The following is an 18950-nucleotide window of genomic DNA, read 5'->3' on the forward strand; positions in this document are numbered from 1 at the left end:
ACACTTGGAGCAAAAACCGCATTTTTACCAGATCTACTTTTATTTCAGAAGAAAATCTGTATTATAGTATTTACTTTTGTTTATATACAAGTTCTTCACATTTGTGTTTAAAATGCACAGACCTCCCTTAATTCTCTTGTTCCTGCTTAAATTAGCTGTTATTTTACAATACAAAAAATACCAAAAAATTGCAGTCCTAAATGTATGTATAACACCCACAGTCCCCAGCAATGAAATAGTTTACAATACTTACTCCATATTTACATGAGTGCAAGAAATGCTAAATTATACATATTAACAAACTAAGCTTGAATCCAAACCAAAAATAAAACAAAAACAAAAACCGTAAATACCTATAAAACAAAAACATTTCCAGAGCCAGAATTAGTTCAACGAAACAGGCTTCACTAGTGTTTAGAATGTTTTGTGCACAAATTTCAGTTTCTGAAAGTCAATTCCATTATTGCCTTTGAAAGAGAAGGCGCCAGTTCTCTCCACTCCAGATCATCTCCCTGCAGGTAAGGGTGTTCAGGAGTTTGAACGATTCCGGGCAAACGTCTCCTGGCGGGCCTGCCATCACGGTGATTTTTATGGTTGGAGCCGAGCTTGGGAAATTGGGCACACATTTCAGACTGAGAGCTGGTGCTCGGCCCCAGGACAGACCCTCTGCCTTCCTGGGTCTGTCCTCAGGGCGGCCAATTCTCACAGAAACCACCACGAGGAAAGGTCTCCTGGGATGAGGGGCGCGAGCTGGGCTTTGCTGTAATTCCAAAGAGCTTCTTTCTGTCTCGGTCACTGCCCTAGCATTAGCTCAGGTTGTTAGTAAGTGCTCAGGGAGTATTCACTGAGGGTGTGGATGGATGAGAGAGACTAAAGGATCAAAGGTGTTCTCAAAAATGACACCAGCACCGGAGGAAGTGAACCCCCACCCTCTCCCCCAGATACACTCCGTTGAACTGACGGAGCGAGTTGCACTGAAAAGGTCCCATGTCTTCTTTCTACCGAGAGGGCTCTGGTCTCGCGCATCCACGTCCGCCCCGGGCTTCCCGGTCGGTGCGTCTCCCATCTCCCATCGGGGGCTTCAGGCCTCACCCCGAGATGTTCTGCTGTTTTCCTGCCCAGGGCTGCTTTTCCTCCAGGGCAGCTTGGGGGAGGCGTGGGGGAAAGTGTGGCTTGCCTTCTCTCCACACCTCCTCCATCTCTTCGAGCTGATCTCACAGGGAGTGCTGTAAGACGAGGAGTGGGGCGCGGACAGGAGGCCAGGCTGGGCGTGGATCCGCAGGAGGGAACGGGAGCGATCTGTCAGTGAACCGGCCATCCTACTCCCACCCCGGTTTTCAGTACAGGAAACCACAGTCCCGGGAAATGGTCATTCAAATTGTAGACCAAACGGAACAAAAGGCAGCCTGGAAAACCCCTTTCTGGAAAGTCTCATAGAGTCTTCGAACTGAGAGACTAAGAGAAACGCTTCTCAGGACAAGACTGGTCATCCGTGGCCAGGCACAGTAGCAAGAGGCTAACAGAAAGATTCATGATCCCCTGCAGAGCCTGCAGGTGACAGCGACATGCCCGCTGCCTTCAAGGCTCCTCACACAATGCTGTTTAAATGTACTCGACGCCTGAGTTCTCCTCTGTGTACCGGCAGACGATTTCTGTTTTAGAATCAACCAATTCGGACCAGATGCATCTGGACACACTGGCATGATGGGGATGCTCCCCCCCTTTTTTGGTTTTGTTATCAATGTATCAGGGCCCAATGAGAGGACTTCTTTAGACTTGGATATCCGGTATGTGGCACAAAAACATATTAGGTAAAACTCAGACACCGTTACATTTAATAAAAATACATTGGCATAGTTTTGTTTTATGTACACTCTGAATGTCTGAACATTCTGGACACTACTGTATAATTATGTACAAGTGCAACATCAATGTTTTCGTGACTATTTTAACTTATATACAGGCTCTCCTGTGACACGCAGGCATTTCTCTGAAGTTCCAGATGATTCCCTCTTGGTAACTGGCTCCTAAGCTGACAGCCTCTTTCTCCTGCCCCTCCCTTCCTCTGGCCTGAGCCCTGAGGAAGCTGTTTGCTATTGGCTGCAAAGGAGAAGCAGGTGGATTCAGCTGTTTCTCCACTGTTGGAGCAGAAGTAAACATCACTTGCTCCTTTTTCCTTCCTTTTTAAAAATAAACTATCTTAGAAAAGCAAAACACCAAACCAGGTGCTATGGGACACGGTGCATGTTATTTCAAGGCCTGGGAAGCCATGGGAAGAGACTTCTTTGGCCAAAGAAACACTGGTCCTTTGAACAAACAAGGATTTTCCATGTGGGGGGTCCTTCTCCAGCGGCCTCCCTCTCTCTGCCAAGAGGCCTCAGGGCAATTATAGGGGTAAAGCGCCAGTCTGAGGCAGGCTCTCTGTGGGTGCCGTGATGTGGAGCAGGGATGTGGGAAGCTTGAGAGAGAAGGGGGTCTTTTCTAGAATTGTCTGCTCTTTGTCAATGATGTGAAAAAGCAGCTTTTTGAGAGGTGAGTCTCAAAGTAGAGGTGTTTTGTGCATCAGACAGTGTTTTAGGGTTCAACTTCCATGAAAACATCTTTCCAGGCAACTCTTCATGGGTGAGGGCTGGGAAAGAGACAGCGTTCCTACTCTAGGCACTGCATGTCAAGGTGAAAAGCTGCAGTCTTTGCTCTTTCGAGTATTAATTTCTCCAAATTCACAAACGAGTGTGGTTGTCTAGAGGGCCATCCCTACGGGGTAATGCTAGAGAACCCCAAGTTTTGAAGCGGAAGAAAGACCTGCGGAGGCTGCCGCGTAATGCCGGAATACAGAGCACCATACACAGGGACACCACGACCCCCAGGCAGCGGCCTGTGGAGAAGAGCAGGACTGCCCCACCCCACTTCAACTTGGTCACTTTCCACTTGGCATGGTTATTCCTCCTTATCTATATTCTCTATGTGCTTTTCATCCTTCTCAGTGGTCACTGCCCTGCCCACAGCCACCACCCGGGGCTGGGAAGGAGGATGGGAGGGCCGAGCTGAGCCTCTCCTGAAGGAGAGCCAGCAAACAGTTCCAGGTCCTTCTCCAGCCTTTGGGCGTGCAATTCCACCTGCAGCCTGAGGATGGCCCACCAGCTCAAGGCAGGCTCTAGGGCACACTGTTGCTCTTTGATGCAGGGATCCTAAGGGCTGGCATGCTCTTTTCTGCCCAAGGGAGACATGTAACATGGACGAGTCCCTGCCTCTGTGGTGTCCTGGCAGGAGTGGCTAGAAGGGCTGGAGCCAACGTCAGACCTAGAGTGGGGGGCGGGGGGCAGGGGGCACATGAGGACCACACCTTATTTAGTGCTCCTGTCTTTTGACAACAACATAAACAGGAGCTTTCACAGTTTGGTCATTTCTGCTTTCCTCTCAGTCCCTGCTGCTAGGTTAAACGTTCCCTGGGGTGAGAAAATTCTTTCCTGGCTGCAAATTAGATTTTAGAAAAAGAGCAGATTGCCAATGGTAGCTATTTAAATTTTATAAGAATGTAAGAATGCAATTATGGTAAAACTTAGGCTTACTAACTTTCCAATTGCTAGATCTATTTCAAGTCTAGGCACTTAGTGTGTGTGTATATGTGTGTGTGTGTATGTGTGAGAGAGAGAGAGACAGAGAGACATGAAAGAGGGAGAGAGACAGAGAGAGGGAGAGGATTTCAAATGGATTAAGAATAAATTAATCAAGTTGCTATAGAAAACTACCTATGACATCAGTTTACATTCTAAGTAACACTGCTGACCTTGACATTTAAAATAGCCCCCTTCTACCTTAGTTTGATACGATTCAAAAGAGATGGACCTTTGTTTATTCTCAACTAGAAAAAAGCTACTCCCTGCAAGAGAGAGGTTTGCCTACGTCATGCGAGAATAAGTAGCACATCTTTTAAAAAAGATAGCAGGCTTCAGATGAGAACAAATTCATTCATCTGACTAGTTTTTAAAAGACCATGTTCAAGAACGACTGGTGGTGAATGTCTACTTGTAAACACTACATCTTCTGTTTTTTGCAAGTTGAGACAGCCCCAAGAACAGTTTTCCACAAGTGAACCTGAGTGTTGCTCCCAGCTCTCTCACTGGCTCTGCCCCGGCCTCCTCCAGCAACAACTGGGTCACCCCTGGACCTGCCATTAAATAATTATTTCCTATGCAAAAGTAAAAGGTTAGATGCTGGAGCACAGATGGGAGAAACCGGCAAAGAAAGCTCGTGAACATGCAGAGGAGTCGGATGTTTCGAGGGTTTCCAGTCTTCGGCCCGCTCCATGGAGCATCTCCCCGCCTGCCCCCTCCCTGCTGACGGCGCCGGCGCGCCAGCCCCCCCACCCCGCCGGCTCGCTCACGGAGAGTCCCTGCCCGGCCTCAGATGCAGGTCCCGGGCTGCGCGGGGGGCTGCTGCTTCCGGTTTCTCACGGCTCCTGACTTCTCTTTGTACACCATTGGCATCTGCTGAGAAATGTCCACGAGGGCGCTGGCCACCGCGAGACCTGGGGAGAGCCCACGGGGAACACGTGGTGAGGAGCAGCTTGCTTTGTCTTTAAACATAATTTCAGAAAACTTTTTTTTTTTTTTTAACATTCCCGGGGTGCAATGAGCAAATAAATAAGTATAGAGGGGGAAAGCCTTCCTTCCTTCTGCGTTGTGCCTCCCTCCACCCGAGCACTGCTTACAGTAATCTGTATATATCCTTTCAGGGTTTACTGATGCAAATACACACACATATTCTTCTCCCCTCCCCACTTTTTACACAACAGATGTAGCTTGCTGTTCAGCAGATCAGTGAAGCAAAGAGCTCTGCCTGGCAGTTGGAGCATTTAAGAAAGATTGCAGTCATCTCTGAGTGCTACATTTTTCTGCGGGCCTCCAAAAGGGTGCCAAGAAAAAGCAGCACTCTTGATCAGTAAATTCAGATTCATTCCACATCACTCAGCCAGCACTAGTTATTTTCGTATCTATCCTAGACAGGTTAGGACAGACTCTGGGGCCAGGCTTTGGAATACATAAGGATCTTTAACCGCCCCATGCCTCCGTTTCTTCATTTGTAAAATGGGGACAATAACAGGACACGGCATGTGCGAGGAGTCACTGAGTGAACCCATGTGAACATCTTAGAATGGTACCTGGCTCGTCGCCCCACCACCCCCACCACCCTTGCTTTAGGGTCTAGTGGGTTCCATTCTCCTTTTTGTACTAGGAGCTGATTAACCTGATGTTCAGTGGGGAAGGCACGGTTCTGGGGGAGCTGGATTCTCAACGCATGTGAATGAGCCAGTGGAGGCTCAGCACCCAGCTGAGGTCCTCATGAGCCATGTTAGTGCCACCTGTTACTCCACTGAGCCTATAAAAATGGAGGAATGGGGGGAGTGGGGGGGGAGGTTTTATGTGCCTGGCGTGCAGTGGGGAATCCACACCAGTGACACTGTTTAGCAAAGGCAGAGTCCAGAGGAAGGACCAACTAAAATGGGGGGTAGAGAAGAGACCATCTAAAATGGGAGAATGGTCTCACTTGGGGTGGGTCTCAAGCAGTGAGCCGGCCTTCATCAGGAACTGAAGGGGATGGGGCCTATCAGGGAAAGGACAGGGCAGGAAAGGCCACAGTACTGCAAGCCTGTCACTTCCCTACTCTAGCCAGGGCCTTGCTCTCAGAGAGCACAGGCCAAGTTCGCTGAGCTGGGAAGTAACAGGAAACAACGCTCCAGAGTTCAGGTCAATGGGTCATTCTGTCCTTGACATGGATAAGGCTGAGTTAGGAGGTGAACTCACATCCCTAGGTCAGAGTAAATCAAGCTGTTCCTCTATGAAATGAAGCCCCCCTTAGGCCTGGCCAAGCCTAAAGGCCTCCCTCGTGAGGACCCAGAAACCATTTCGAGAGTTCAGCTGGAGGCGGCTCTGGATCTGAGGGCTGCACTCAGGAGGCTTTGGAGCTCCGGGGCTGGGCAAGGATTCTTTTTTTTTTTTTAAGATTTTATTTATTTATTTGACAGAGAGAGACACAGCGAGAGAGGGAACACAAGCAGGGGGAGTGGGAGAGGGAGAAGCAGGCTCCCCGCAGAGCAGGGAGCCCGATGTGGGACTCGATCCCAGGACCCTGGGATCATGACCTGAGCCGAAGGCAGTCGCTCAACCGACTGAGCCACCCAGGCGCCCTGGGCAAGGATTCTGAGACACACTTTATCACAGACACAAGGCTTTCCTTGGCTAAGGCAACCGTGACCCCCAGAATCACTTCAACTGCAAGCTGTCTAAAATATATTGTGCGGGGCACCTGGGTGGCTCAGTCGTTAAGCGTCTGCCTTTGGCTCAGGTCATGATCTCAGGGTCCTGGGATCGAGCCCCGCCCTTATCGGGCTCCCTGCTCCTCAGGAAGCCTGCTTCTCCCTCTCCCCCTTCCCCTCCTTGCTTGTGTTCCTGCTCTTGCTATCTGTCAAATAAATAAAATCTTAAAAAAAAAACAAACAAAAAAGCCCCCCATATTGTGCATCTTGTCTGACGCATCCCTCCAAAGTACTCCGCGATTAATCAGGATATTTCCGAAACTGTATTCCGTATCTCCTTAGTGTTTAATAAGAGGATGTTTATCGAAATTATGATTTGTGTACTTGATGGAACTGCATAAAAGAAACTGGTAAAATGTTACATAGCAAAGTGTCAAAATGTTTATGATAGTTATATGAAAAAAGAAGAATAAAAATTAAATCCATACAATCATTTCAACAAAGCTGCTGCCAGGGCTGGAAAGGAAAGAGAACAATGAACACTGGTGGGTGCTGGATGGTAGGATTGTGAGTACCCTTCCAAGACTTCCTTTAAGCTGTTATAATTGCTGTTTGTGCCTTATATTTAACAGAGTGAAAACGCAAAAGACAGGCAGCAGTGCTACAAATACCAGTTTGAGAGTGGACAGCTTGGAGGAGCTAGCTGGGAGCCACGAAGAGTAGGTAAGACGACCATGGAAGAGCATAGGGAAGGGAAGGTATGGGCGGAAGCGTCCATACCTCCGGGAGGCCGAGGGAGAGGGGCAATCCCAGCTCGTCCCTGGGAAGGAACCTCTGGACAGACAGTTTAGGGAACACCAGGGACAATGGGATCATCTCCCCAAATCCTTACAATGACACGAGGTAGGCATGTGCCTCCTGTTCACTATCGCTTCTTTACCCAAGTTCACGTCTGGTTTGTCACTGGCCCTCGTCCACTCACCTGACTGCCCAGGAGGAGGGATTCCACAGAGCCCTCGAGGGAGCCTCACAAACACAGAGAGGACAGCAGCTTTGTTGCCAAAACACGGCTCCAGGGCAATGGGTTTGGGAACAGTCTGGTGGGAAATAACAAAGAATTACCTAAACCAGTGTTTCTCAAGTGTTAATGATGCAGCCTTCACACGTGATTTTTTTTTTCATTTTTTTAAAATTTAAGTTCAATTAATTAACATATATTATTGGTTTCTGAGGTAGAGGTCAGTGATTCATCAGTCTTATATCAGTCTTATATAATACCCAGTGCTCATTACATCAAGTGCCCTCCTAAATGTCCATCACCCAGTTACCCCACCCCCTCGTAATTTTTAAAGATGCCCTCTATTAGTTTCTATTGCTGAGTAAACTTAGTTGCCTACAACAGCACCTATTTATTATCTATCTCAGTTGGGCAGGTCGGAAGTCCAGGAGAGCTCTGTAGGGTTCTTGCTTACAGATACAGGTCTGTTCATCTCTTCCATCAGTTCTGGAAAATTCCCAGCTCTTATCTCTCAAAGGTCTCCATGATCTCAGCTTTTATCTTCACAGGTGGAAGTCAAGTTAGCATCTAGGCCGGCTCTTTCCTGCAGGCTCTAGGGAAGAATCTGTTCAAAACTCATTCAGGCGGCCTCAGATGGCCGGCAGAATCCAGTTCCTTGCAACTGTAGGTCTGAGGTCCCCACTTCCCTGCTGCAGGGGGCTACCCTCCAGCTTCAAATCAGTGGTGTGCCAAGTCCTTTGCATGTTTCCTCTTCTGCCACCAGCCAGAGAAAGTCTCTCAGTGTCTTAAGGTCTCAGCTACCTTGGGATTTGTATGACTTTTGCCCAATCCCTTCAGAGCAGCACCTAGAGTAGTGTTTGACTGAAGAACCATGAGCTGGGAATCTTGGTGGCCATTTTTAGAATTCTGCCTGCCATACCTCCAAATACATCATTCATTTCTTCAATTTGGTTGAAGAAAATGACTTCTGGAACCACTGTGGCCACAGCACAGGGAAGGATGGGGTGGGTGAGAGGACAGTGCAGTGATAGGGGTGTAGGTGTGTGTGGTGGTGGAAGACAGAACCAAAGACATGTGCTGATGGACTGGCTGTCTGATGAGAACGAGAGCAAGCACGGACCAAGCACAGTTCCAGGATTTTGGCCTGAGCGGCTAGGATGAGGTACTGAGCTGGGGGTGATATGCCAAGAAGAGGTGTGGGGGATGATATCCAGAGCTCAGCTTTGGCTATGTTAACTCTGAGATGGCTGCTAAGACATCCAACTGGGGATACCGAGGAAGCAAGCAATTGGTTATAGGAGTTGGAGGTTCACAGGAGAGGTCCGAGCAGAGAGATGGTGTTAAAATAAACCCATGACGGAAAAGATCACTTCTTGGTCTGAATGTTTATGTCCTTCTAAAATCCGTAATGTTAAATCTTAATGCCTAATACGATATTTGGAGGTAGGGCCTTTGAGAGATGATTAGTGCCCTCATAAGAGAGCCCCGAGAGCTCCCTAGCCCCTTCCACCATGTAAGGTCAGAGTGAGAAGGCACCATCTACGAACCAGGAAGGGTGCTTCCACCAGACACTGAATCTGCCAGCGCCTCGATCTTGGACTTCCTAGCCTCGAGAATTTGTAAGAAATTTCTGTTGTTTCTAGGACACCCAGTCTCCAGCGCTTTGTTATAGCAGCTCGAACAGACTAAGTCACCAAAGGACTGGGTGCAAAAAGACGTGAGAGGAGGCCCAAAGACTGAGGTGGCCCTGCACCATTAGTGGTGTGGGCCATGGAGAGGGCTGCACAGAGAACACTGAGCAAGAGCCCCCAGAAGGTGAGAGAGTGTGTGTCCTGGAAAGCGCGTCAATAAAGCGTTCGACGGAGTAACCACCTGGGTCATATGCCATTGACATATGACATATAGTGCTGCTGCTTAGTACTTTAGATTTGTCTGTTTTATTAATTCCACAAATTGTTATTTTATCACATTCGCTTAGATTTATGTACATGCTTACCATTTCACTTTCTCACTATTCCTTCTCATTCCTCAGTCCTGGGCAGTTTGCCTTTCTCCGAGCACATCCTGTAGACATTTCTTTTGTACAGGTCTCTGGTGGCCAACTCAGCTTTCCTTCTCATCGGAAGAAATCGTGCTTCTGTCCTTGTTCTCGGAAGGCAGTTACTGGGCACGCTATTCTAGGTTGGCAGTTCTCCTCCTGATGTCATTTAGAGACATTCTTCCACGCTCTTTTGGCTTTTGATGTTACTAATGAGAAGTCAGTTGTTGCTCTGTCATTTCCTTTAGGTGATCTTTTCTTTTTTTTCCCCCATTTTATTAATGTAGTAAACAGACTAACATTTACCATTCTAACCCTTTTTTTTTTTTTTAAGACTTCATTTATTTGAGAGAGGGAGAGACAGAGATGGCGAGAGAGCACAAGCAAGGGGAGCGGGAGAGGGAGAAACAGGCTCTCCGCTGAGCAGGGAGCCTGATGTGGGACTCGATCCCAGGACCCCGGGATCATGACCCGAGCCAAAGGCAGACGCTTAACCAACTGAGCCCCCCTAGGAGCCCCCCATCCTAACCCTTTTTCAGTGTACACTTCAGAGGTATTAAGTAGATTCATATTGTTATGCAACCATCATCACCATCCATCTTCAGAACTCTTTTCATCTTGCAGAACTGAAACCCTCCACCCATAGTGACTCCCTATTCCCCTCTCTCTCAACCCCTAACAACCACAATTATACTTTGTCGCTATGGACTTGAGTATTCTAGATAACTCAGAAAAGTGGGATCTTACAGTATTTGTTTTTTTGTGACTGGCTTATTTCACTTAGCATAATGTCCTCAAGGTTCACCCATGTTGTAGCAGGTGTCAGAATTTCCTTCCTTTTTGAGACTGAATAATATTCCTTTGTATGTGTAGACCACATTTTGCATACCCATTCATCTACTGATGGACATTAGGGTGCTCCCATCTTTTAGCTACTGTGAATAATGCTGCTATGAACATGGGTGTACAAATATATCTTTGAGACCTTGTCTTCCATTCTTGCAGGTATATATCCAGAAGAGGAACTGATAGATTATATGGTAATTCTATTTTTGTTTTTTTGAGGGAGACCAATACTGTTTTCCACAGCAGCTACATCATTTCACATTCCCACTAACAATGCTCAAGGGTTCTAATTTCTTCACACTGTGGCAATCCTACAGTATAGATATAAAATACATGTTAGGTCTTCTCATTTTATCCTCCATATTCTTATCATTTGTCATAGTTTCCATCTTCTTGTCTCTCTGTTCTGCATTCTGTGCAATTTCTTCAGATTCATCTTCCAGTTCAAAAGTTCTGTCTTTACTTGTATCTGATGTGCTGTTTAAAATGTAGACGGAGGGCGCCTGGGTGGCTCAGTTGGTTAAGTGACTGCCTTCGGCTCAGGTCATGATCCTGGAGTCCCGGGATCGAGTCCCGCATTGGGCTCCCTGCTCGGTAGGGAGTCTGCTTCTCCCTCCTTCCTCTCATGCTCTCTGTCTCTCATTCTCTCTCTCTCAAATAAATAAATAAAATCTTTAAAAAAAATAAATAAAAATAATAAAATAAAATGTAGACGGAGTTATTTAAAAAATTTCAACCCCTATATGTTCCATTTATTTTTTTTAAAGTTTATTTATTTAAGTAATCTTTATACTCCACATGGGGCTGGAACTCACAACCCCAAGATCAAGAGTCACGTGCTCTACTAACTGAGCCAGCCAGCTGCCCCTGTATGTTCCATTTCTAACAGTTCCATTTGGTTCTTTTTTAGATCTGGTCACTCTTGATTCATGGTGTCCTCATCTTTATGATTCCATCTTTCACGTCTTTAAACATTTCATACAGAGCTATATTATACGCTTTAGATGCCGCTCTAATGTGTGAAGCCCTGTCTAAACCACTGTCCATGGTATCTGCTAACTCCTATTCCTAGTGGCTTATCTCTCTTGTCCTTGGTGATCTCTGATTGCTTGATCTTGATCTCTGGGGATCCTACATGGCTGAAATGGGGATGCTTTCCCACAGAAAGGATCTGCACCTACGTCGGCTGGGAGTCATGGTGTGTTACCAATCTGGAGCCACTTCAGACCACACATCGTTCTGGTTTTGGTTCATGATTTGTTCTTTTTTGGGGGAGGGATAGGAAAATATTCCCTGGGAATTTCACCTACTTCCTATGAGCTCAGTAATGCTTTAATAAGTATTTTAAAATTCAGGTTCTATAACTGTTTCCCCAGAGCATCTGAAATAGTTCATCATTTTGCCAAAAGAGAAACTTTTCTTTCTTCATCATTTTTCTGGGAGGAGTCAGAAATATTTACATTCCATGGAATGCATAGTGAATTATAATTTTTGCCCCTTTTAAGAAAATTCCCTAAACTACTTATAAAAAGCAGTGTTTCAATTTAGCTCTTTTCCAATATAAATTTTTAAAGTATTACGCCACAGAATACTTAACAAGAATTTGAGACAAACGATTCATATTTTTAAATTCCTTGAACGTGAGAATGCTTAACAACATGAAAGACTGAAAAATGAAAGCAAAAGAATATCTGACAACATCAGTGTGTTGCCTTATTGTTAAAAAGAGAGAGAGAGGAACACATAATTACGAGGCAACAGAATAAGGCTCTTGTTCTCTGTGGTCTCCCCAGACTTAGAAGCCTGAGTTCTGACAAGTTTTCGGGACTTTTGAACCACATTCTCACCTTTATACTCCCCCCAATAAGATCAGGAGGCTCTTCATCTGTTTCCAAGGCAACATTTACGGAGGCAAAGGGACGACTGGCCATCTGCTGCATCTCTCGAAGAAGTTGCTATGGAGTAATATTGTGGCAAGCGTTAGCGCACAGAGTACTGAGGGGATTTTATTAGGGAGCACGACATATTAAAAGTACCTCATCCTGCCCGCTTCAAACAAATCAAGTCCAAAATGACATTTTTGAGACAGCTGGAGAAAACTGGACACAGACCAGGTACCATCAGGACTTACTAAATTTTGTTGGATGTGATAACAGCACTATCATCATATTAAAGAAAAAGTCCTTGCCTGTTACAAATACATGCTAAAGTACTGATGGACAGAACGCTATGCTGCCTGTTTGTTAAGTACATACAATAAATGATGTAGCCCTGTCTCCTCATATTTTTGTTACTAAAGCCAGCCTTTCTTCTTTCCTACTGAAACTTGAACCAAGTATTGAGACCACAGATAGGAATGGAAAGAGCTCTTTGTTCACAGGGGTGGTATAAGCTGAAAACAAACAAATGTGAAGTGTGGCAAAGTCAGAGGGAGATGCAGGGGCTCTGGATTTAGGGACGCTTGGATGTGAACCTTTGATCCAATACTTTCCAGCTGTATCACCTTAAAAAAGGTGTTTAAAGTCTCTGGGCTTCAGTTCCCTCTTCTCTGAAATGGATTTTTAATCCTAAGAGTGTTAGTAGGTTCAAAGGAGACACTGAAACCAGCTCAGCGCCTAGCACATGGTGGATCAATATCTATCAATCATATATCATTTAGGATATTGGAGATCTGGGCATGTCACTGAAGTTTGGAGGTCATGCCACGGAAGACAACAAGGCCTGACCTCAAACCACCCCCTTGGAACTATGGTAGGAGACAGAATCTTAGTCTGGATAGATCAGTGCTCAGTTTTAGAAGGATATTTTTATGTGAAACATTTTCTTAAAATACTAACATTCTACATCTTGTCAAGCTGTTGGTCCACTTACTCAACAAATCTATGCAGCAACCCTACTCTGGGTTCTGTGCTATTCCAGAGCTGGAGTCACAGTAGGACAGGGTGCCTATGCTCCCCCAATTCAGAAGTTCCTTTATGAAGAGTGCAGAAGATAATGTGTGTAAAAACAAGTAAAACGGAGCCTGGCATCTAGCAAGCACTTAAGCTGTGTCAGCTGCTATTATTTTTGTTGTTATAAATTCCATTAAGTCATTTCTTCTACAGTTCTGAGAGGGTTAAGACATGACTGAAATTGTAGAAATGCTGAAATATATTTTGAACAGTCAGGTTCACAGTTACAGATAAATTTTAAATCACAAGGGTAAAAGCTTAGTTAATTTGTTGATAACAACTGTGTCATAAGCGTACTTTTTTTAGGCGTGGGGGAACTCTTAAAGAAGTTTAATCTGGGATTTTTGAAGAAGTTTAAATGATTTAAAAAATAATATGCTGAAGAAACTGTTATTCTTACTGAACCTAAATAAAGCCTATCCTAACCCTGTGAGGTAGGAATCTTCTAATTCTTCCTTCCTCTTTGATAAAGCATGCTCTCCGGTGTGGCAAAAGAAAGAAAATCTTTCCTCCACCAGACATTCACCATTCCTATAGAATGAAGAAATATCTTTTTAAAATTTTATTTAGATTCATAAGCATACTTTTTAAAAACCTTTTTTTTTCTACAAGGTGTTCATCCTCTCCGTATTTTCTTTCAAGTATGTTTTCTAGTTGGCTGTTTGTCTTCAATGATTTATTTTTGATATACTTAAGTATTTTTGATATACTTATTACTTTTTAGGCAGGCAAATCGCTACTATACAGTGTGCATCCATCATCTTATCTGAAAATCGTAATTTTGTCCCCTTTCCAATAGTAATAAAACTTCTTATTTCTCTTTCTCCGAGTGCACAGCCTAGAATATCCAGAACAGAATTAAGTGACGATGGGGACTACAGGACTAGGCACGTGGCCTGTGAAGACCGAAGTCCCAAGTTGAAAGCCCAGTTTGGCCTCTTAGTAACTGTGCAATGGTCAATTATTCCACCTCCCTGAGCCTCAGTTTCCTCATCTGTGAAACAGGGTCAGTAACTATTTCATGGGCTTGTTACGAAGGGTAAATTAGTTAATCTATATAAAACCTCTTAGAACAGTGCCTGGAATTTAGAAATGCTCAAATGTCAGCTCATTATGACAAACTTGTCTAGATTTTGTTGGTACAACTTCTAGTATTTTTATGTCATGAGTGATGCTGGTTATCTGGATATTCTTTATAGTGTTAAAAGGAGGTATTATTTTTGAGTTTACTAAGAGTTTTGTTTTTAAACCAGGAACCAGCGTTGAATTTCAATAAATGACTAAGTGATTACTTGGCCACTACTAAAAATTTAGGTTCTATTTTTACCCACTGAAATAACCTATTCTGATAGGTTTTCTGGTAGGAAATGATCCTGTTATTACACTGGTAAATTAGACTGCTCCACATATACTCACTGTGTGACTGGCCTTTGTTTTGGTTTCAAAGTTTTTGTGCATATAATGAATTAGGACTCCTTAAGCTTTCCATCTTTTCCCTTACTCTGGAACAGTTTATATATTTTGGAAATAATTAATTCTCCTAAGCACTCAAGGAGAAATAGACTATTATTATTTCCATAAGTTCATTTCAAATGGAAACCCCCTGGGGTAATGCCTTTCGTGGAGAGAGTAATATTTTGACAAGTTTTCAATTCCTTCCCTGGCTACTGGTTTATTGAGGCTTCCCACTTCTTTCTTACTCCATCTGGATAACTTGTATTTTTTTTTTTTTTTTACAACACTGTACAATTCATTGGGATTTTAAAATGTCTTAGTAATGGAGCTATTAAAAAATCCCTCTGAATATGTTACCCACTGAATTTTACGAAGGATAATAAAAAGGATGCAACATTACCTCTATGCTAACATCACCTTTACATGGGTCAGAGAAAAGGGGTCATGGCCCCCAGGAGGAGGCTCTCATTATAGACATTAATGTTCAGGGAACAATGCTGCGTGCTTTTGAGTTTTGATTTGGGATATTTCCATTCTCTTCTAAATCTTGTCTACAGATCAATCTTTTTAAAAAGGTTTTATTTATTTGACAGAGAGAGAGAGAGAGACAGCGAGAGAGGGAACACAAGCAGGGGGAGTGGGAGAGGGAGAAGCAGGCTCCCCGCCAAGCAGGGAGCCCGATGCGGGGCTGGATCCCAGGACCCTGGGATCATGACCTGAGCCAAAGGCAGACGCTTAACGACTGAGCCACTCAGGCACCCCCTATAGATCAATTATTATATAGAAAAGGGCATGAGTAGATACAGAAGACCGAGGAGCAAACAGTCTAGATCTCAGTGCCCTTCCATTATCAACAATGCAACAACAGATGGGACTACTAGAAGGCAGAGTAATAACATCGGTGAAAGTTGCGATAAAGATTTTATGTTGTCACTTTTAACCAAGTTTATTTATTTGACTTGTCAACCGTAAATATTTGCTTGACTTACTCTTTTTTTTTTTATTAACATATAATGTATTGTTTCAGGGGTACAGGTCTGTGATTCATCAGTCTTACACAATACACAGTGCTCACCACAACACATACCCTCCCCAATGTCCATCACCCAGCCACCCCATCACCCCATCCCTCCCACCCCCTCCATTCCAACAACCCTCAGTTTGTTTTCTGAGATTAAGAGTCTCTTATGCTTTGTCTCCCTCTCTGGTTTCATCTTGTTTCATTTTGATATGACTTTTGGAATGGAGCTCTGGAAATAAGTCAAGACTCATTAAAAAGTAAAACTCAAGCAAAAACTTAACTAGACACTGATTTATCTTTCTTTGAGTGATGAGACATTTCTGAGATGCTTAGCTGGTTGATTTTACTCTCATTCTCATGAAAAGCTCTGCTACTGAGCCCTCAGATCTCCCGCCTGAGTTAAGGACAGAGGGCTGGTAGAATGAGTAGAATGGGCAGCTATGGGTCAATACTAAAGATTCCTTTTAGAAAGTTACAAGCATGTGGTGCAGAACTCATTATACTTTATATAGACTAATCAAAATCTACTGACCATATTCTGCAGAATGGGCAGCATTAGTCCCCCCTTTGGTATGTCTATCAATGATCGCTAAGTAGCTAAAACTAACCTGCTCTGAGAAATAAAAAGGAAGAAGCTCTTAGAGGCATTCAGGAACCTTTATCCACTGAGGCTTACCTCTCTACGCCTGGAGGCCCAACAACTTTGTTTGATCTTCCAAACCACAGCAGCCACCAGGAGCAAAGAGAGGAAACAACTGTGAGAAAGGAAAGTACTGAGTTATTATCCCAGCCCCCAGAATCAGCACTGTCACCCATGCCTCAGGCCAGGCAGGGAGAGTCCCCCAAATCCCAACTCCAAGCACCTTTCTCATGACTCATCGCAACCATGTCCCGGTTCACAGGAAGTGAGTGTGAGAAGACTGATAAGCTGAGCTTCCTGATTGTTCTGTCCCCAAAGGCACTGGGAGAAAGCTCTGACCTGCCACCGGGCTGTTCATGAGAATGGCTCCTTGTGGCTTATCCCAAAGAAAAATAAATCTAGGACAATAATAACGAATGACAAGCATGCTATTTAATTGAGTTAGCAAATCTTTACTGATAAAGTCTAAAAAAAATGAGAAAAGTTACTTATTAAAGTAACAACCAGCTTTTCATACGGAAGAGGTAGACCCAAGAGGAACTAAACGTATATATATAGTAACATATATTCAATTATATATATATATTTTAAAGATTTTATTAATTTACTTAACAGAGAGAGACACAGTGAGAGAGGGAACACAAGCAAGGGGAGTTGGAGAGGGAGAAGGAGGCTTCCTACTGAGCAAGGAGCCCGATGCAGGGCTGGATCCCAGGACCCTGGGATCATGACCTGAGCCGAAGGCAGACACTTAACGACTGAGCCAGCCAGGCACCCCTATATTCAATTACATTTTTATAAAATAAATTCATATAATTTTTATAAAATCAAATGATCAACCTCAAACCAAACAACTTTCTTAAAAGTATTAGCAGAGAGGGCGCCTGGGTGGCTCAGTTGGTTGAGCGACTGCCTTCGGCTCGGGTCATGATCCTGGAGTCCCAGGATTGAGTCCCGCATCGGGCTCCCTGCTCGGCGGGGAGCCTGCTTCTCCCTCTGACCCTCCCCCATCTCGTGCTCTCTCTCTCTGTCTCATTCTCTCTCTCAAATAAATAAAATCTTAAAAAAAAAAAAAAAGTATTAGCAGAGAATAACGCCCACTGGTCTTGTAACTGCAAATGCTTTCAACATTCTCTCATCTGTAAACCAGGTGTGAATGGTTGGAAAGCTACCCTGACAGCAGAGCATGACTGACGTCTGTTATTCCAGACACGGGGCATTTGCGGCACCAGTTGGCTTCCAGAATGGCAGCCCAAGTGCGCCCAAGTGCTGGTGGGAGGCAGGCCCTCAGGCTGGCTGGAGAGGGCGCTCTGAGGTGTGCGGATGACTGAACTTCCGCCCTCTCAAGGCTCCCACAGCCTACCGCTGCCCCAACATGAACGGGGTAAAGACATCTATCTCCACTGAATTCCCTGACTAAAGAGAAGGGGCTTGCTGGGGTCATCACTCAGGGGAGAGCCTTCAGTTCCTGTCTTGTTGGGCCTCTCAGCTGTCCTGACTCTCCTGCTCCTTCGGCCTCCATGACGGCCTCCATTTTCCTTTTAATCACTACTTTAGAGACAGGTCCTGTTCTAGGCCCATAAAATACACTGAGGAACTGGACAAAAGACCACTGTTTTCATGGAGCTGACATTCCAACAGGTGGAGATAAAAAGTAAACAAAATAAACAAGCAAATTATAGAGCAAGTTAGAAGGTAGTAAATGCTACAGAAATAAAAAATAATAAAAAATAAATAAAAATGGTAAGGAAAAGGGGGTTCAGGAGTGCCACTAGCACTCTAAAGCAGAATGGTCAGAGCGAGTGCGCCTTACTTCTGGAGAAGGTGACATCTGAGCAAGGCTTGGAGGACGTGTGGGAGGTGGCTCAGGGGACGTCTACAGAAACACGCCCGGGCAATGGGCTCAGCTGGGCACAGCCAGAGGCAAGGAGGGACCTCAGGAGGCCAGCATGGCTGGAGTGGGGGCAGTGGGGTCACAGGTAAAGGCAGAGAGGTAAGCAGCAGACCATGGAAGGCCTGCAGGCACTATAAGAGTATTGGATTTTACTGAATGAGATGAGGAGCTAACTTAGGTATCTGAGCAGAGAAGTATCATGATTTCACTTATGCTGAGGAGACCTTTAGGGTAGCAAAGGCAGGAATAGGGAGACCACTAGTCTAGGAGAGATGATGTGGCTCAAGTCAGGGTGGTGGTAGCAGGGGTGTGAAAAGCACTTTGGAATCTGGACATAATTTGAAGGTTGAGACCACAGAATTTCCTGATGTGCTGGAAGTAGGGTATGGAACAGAGAAGTCAGGGATTTTTGGCCTGAGGAACTTGCCATCAACCTTGACAGGGAAAGCTCTGGATGGAGTGGGTACAAGACAGCAGACCATATAAGACATGCTGAATTCTGAGCTATCTACCTAACCACCAAAGGGAGATGTCGTAGGCAGATATCTGAGCCTGGAGGCTGGGTGCCAAGTCTGGCTTGGAGGTGGCATTTGGGAGTCATACGTATACACAGTTAACTCTTGAACAATGTGAGGGTTAGGGCTGCTGACCCTCCGCACAGTCGAAAATCATCCACATATAACTTTTGACTCCCCCAAAACTTACCTACTAATAGTCTACTGTTGACAGGAAGCCTTACTGATAATATGAACAGTTGATTAACTCATATTTTGTATGTTATATGTACTATATGCTATATTCTCACAATAAAGTAAGGTAGAGAAAAGAAAA

The 18950-nt window shown here is 44.8% G+C and overlaps 1 protein-coding gene across 1 annotated transcript in view; it reads right to left on the reverse strand.

The window, feature by feature from the left end:
- Window positions 1–4264: 4264 nt before the first annotated feature.
- ATRN (attractin) overlaps window positions 4265–18950 on the reverse strand; it is a 156754-nt gene continuing 142068 nt past the window's right edge. The window contains exons 26-29 of the mRNA XM_035005963.1: window positions 16262–16340; window positions 12006–12113; window positions 7239–7353; window positions 4265–4528 (exon numbers count right to left, since the gene is read on the reverse strand). Of these exons, the coding sequence (XP_034861854.1) occupies window positions 4404–4528; window positions 7239–7353; window positions 12006–12113; window positions 16262–16340 (427 nt within the window). The 3' untranslated portion in view covers window positions 4265–4403. The remainder of the gene's footprint in view (window positions 4529–7238; window positions 7354–12005; window positions 12114–16261; window positions 16341–18950) is intronic.

Source organism: Mirounga leonina, unplaced genomic scaffold, assembly GCF_011800145.1.
Source record: "Mirounga leonina isolate KUSES-001 unplaced genomic scaffold, KU_Mleo_1.0 Mir_150, whole genome shotgun sequence".
NCBI lineage: Eukaryota > Metazoa > Chordata > Mammalia > Carnivora > Phocidae > Mirounga > Mirounga leonina.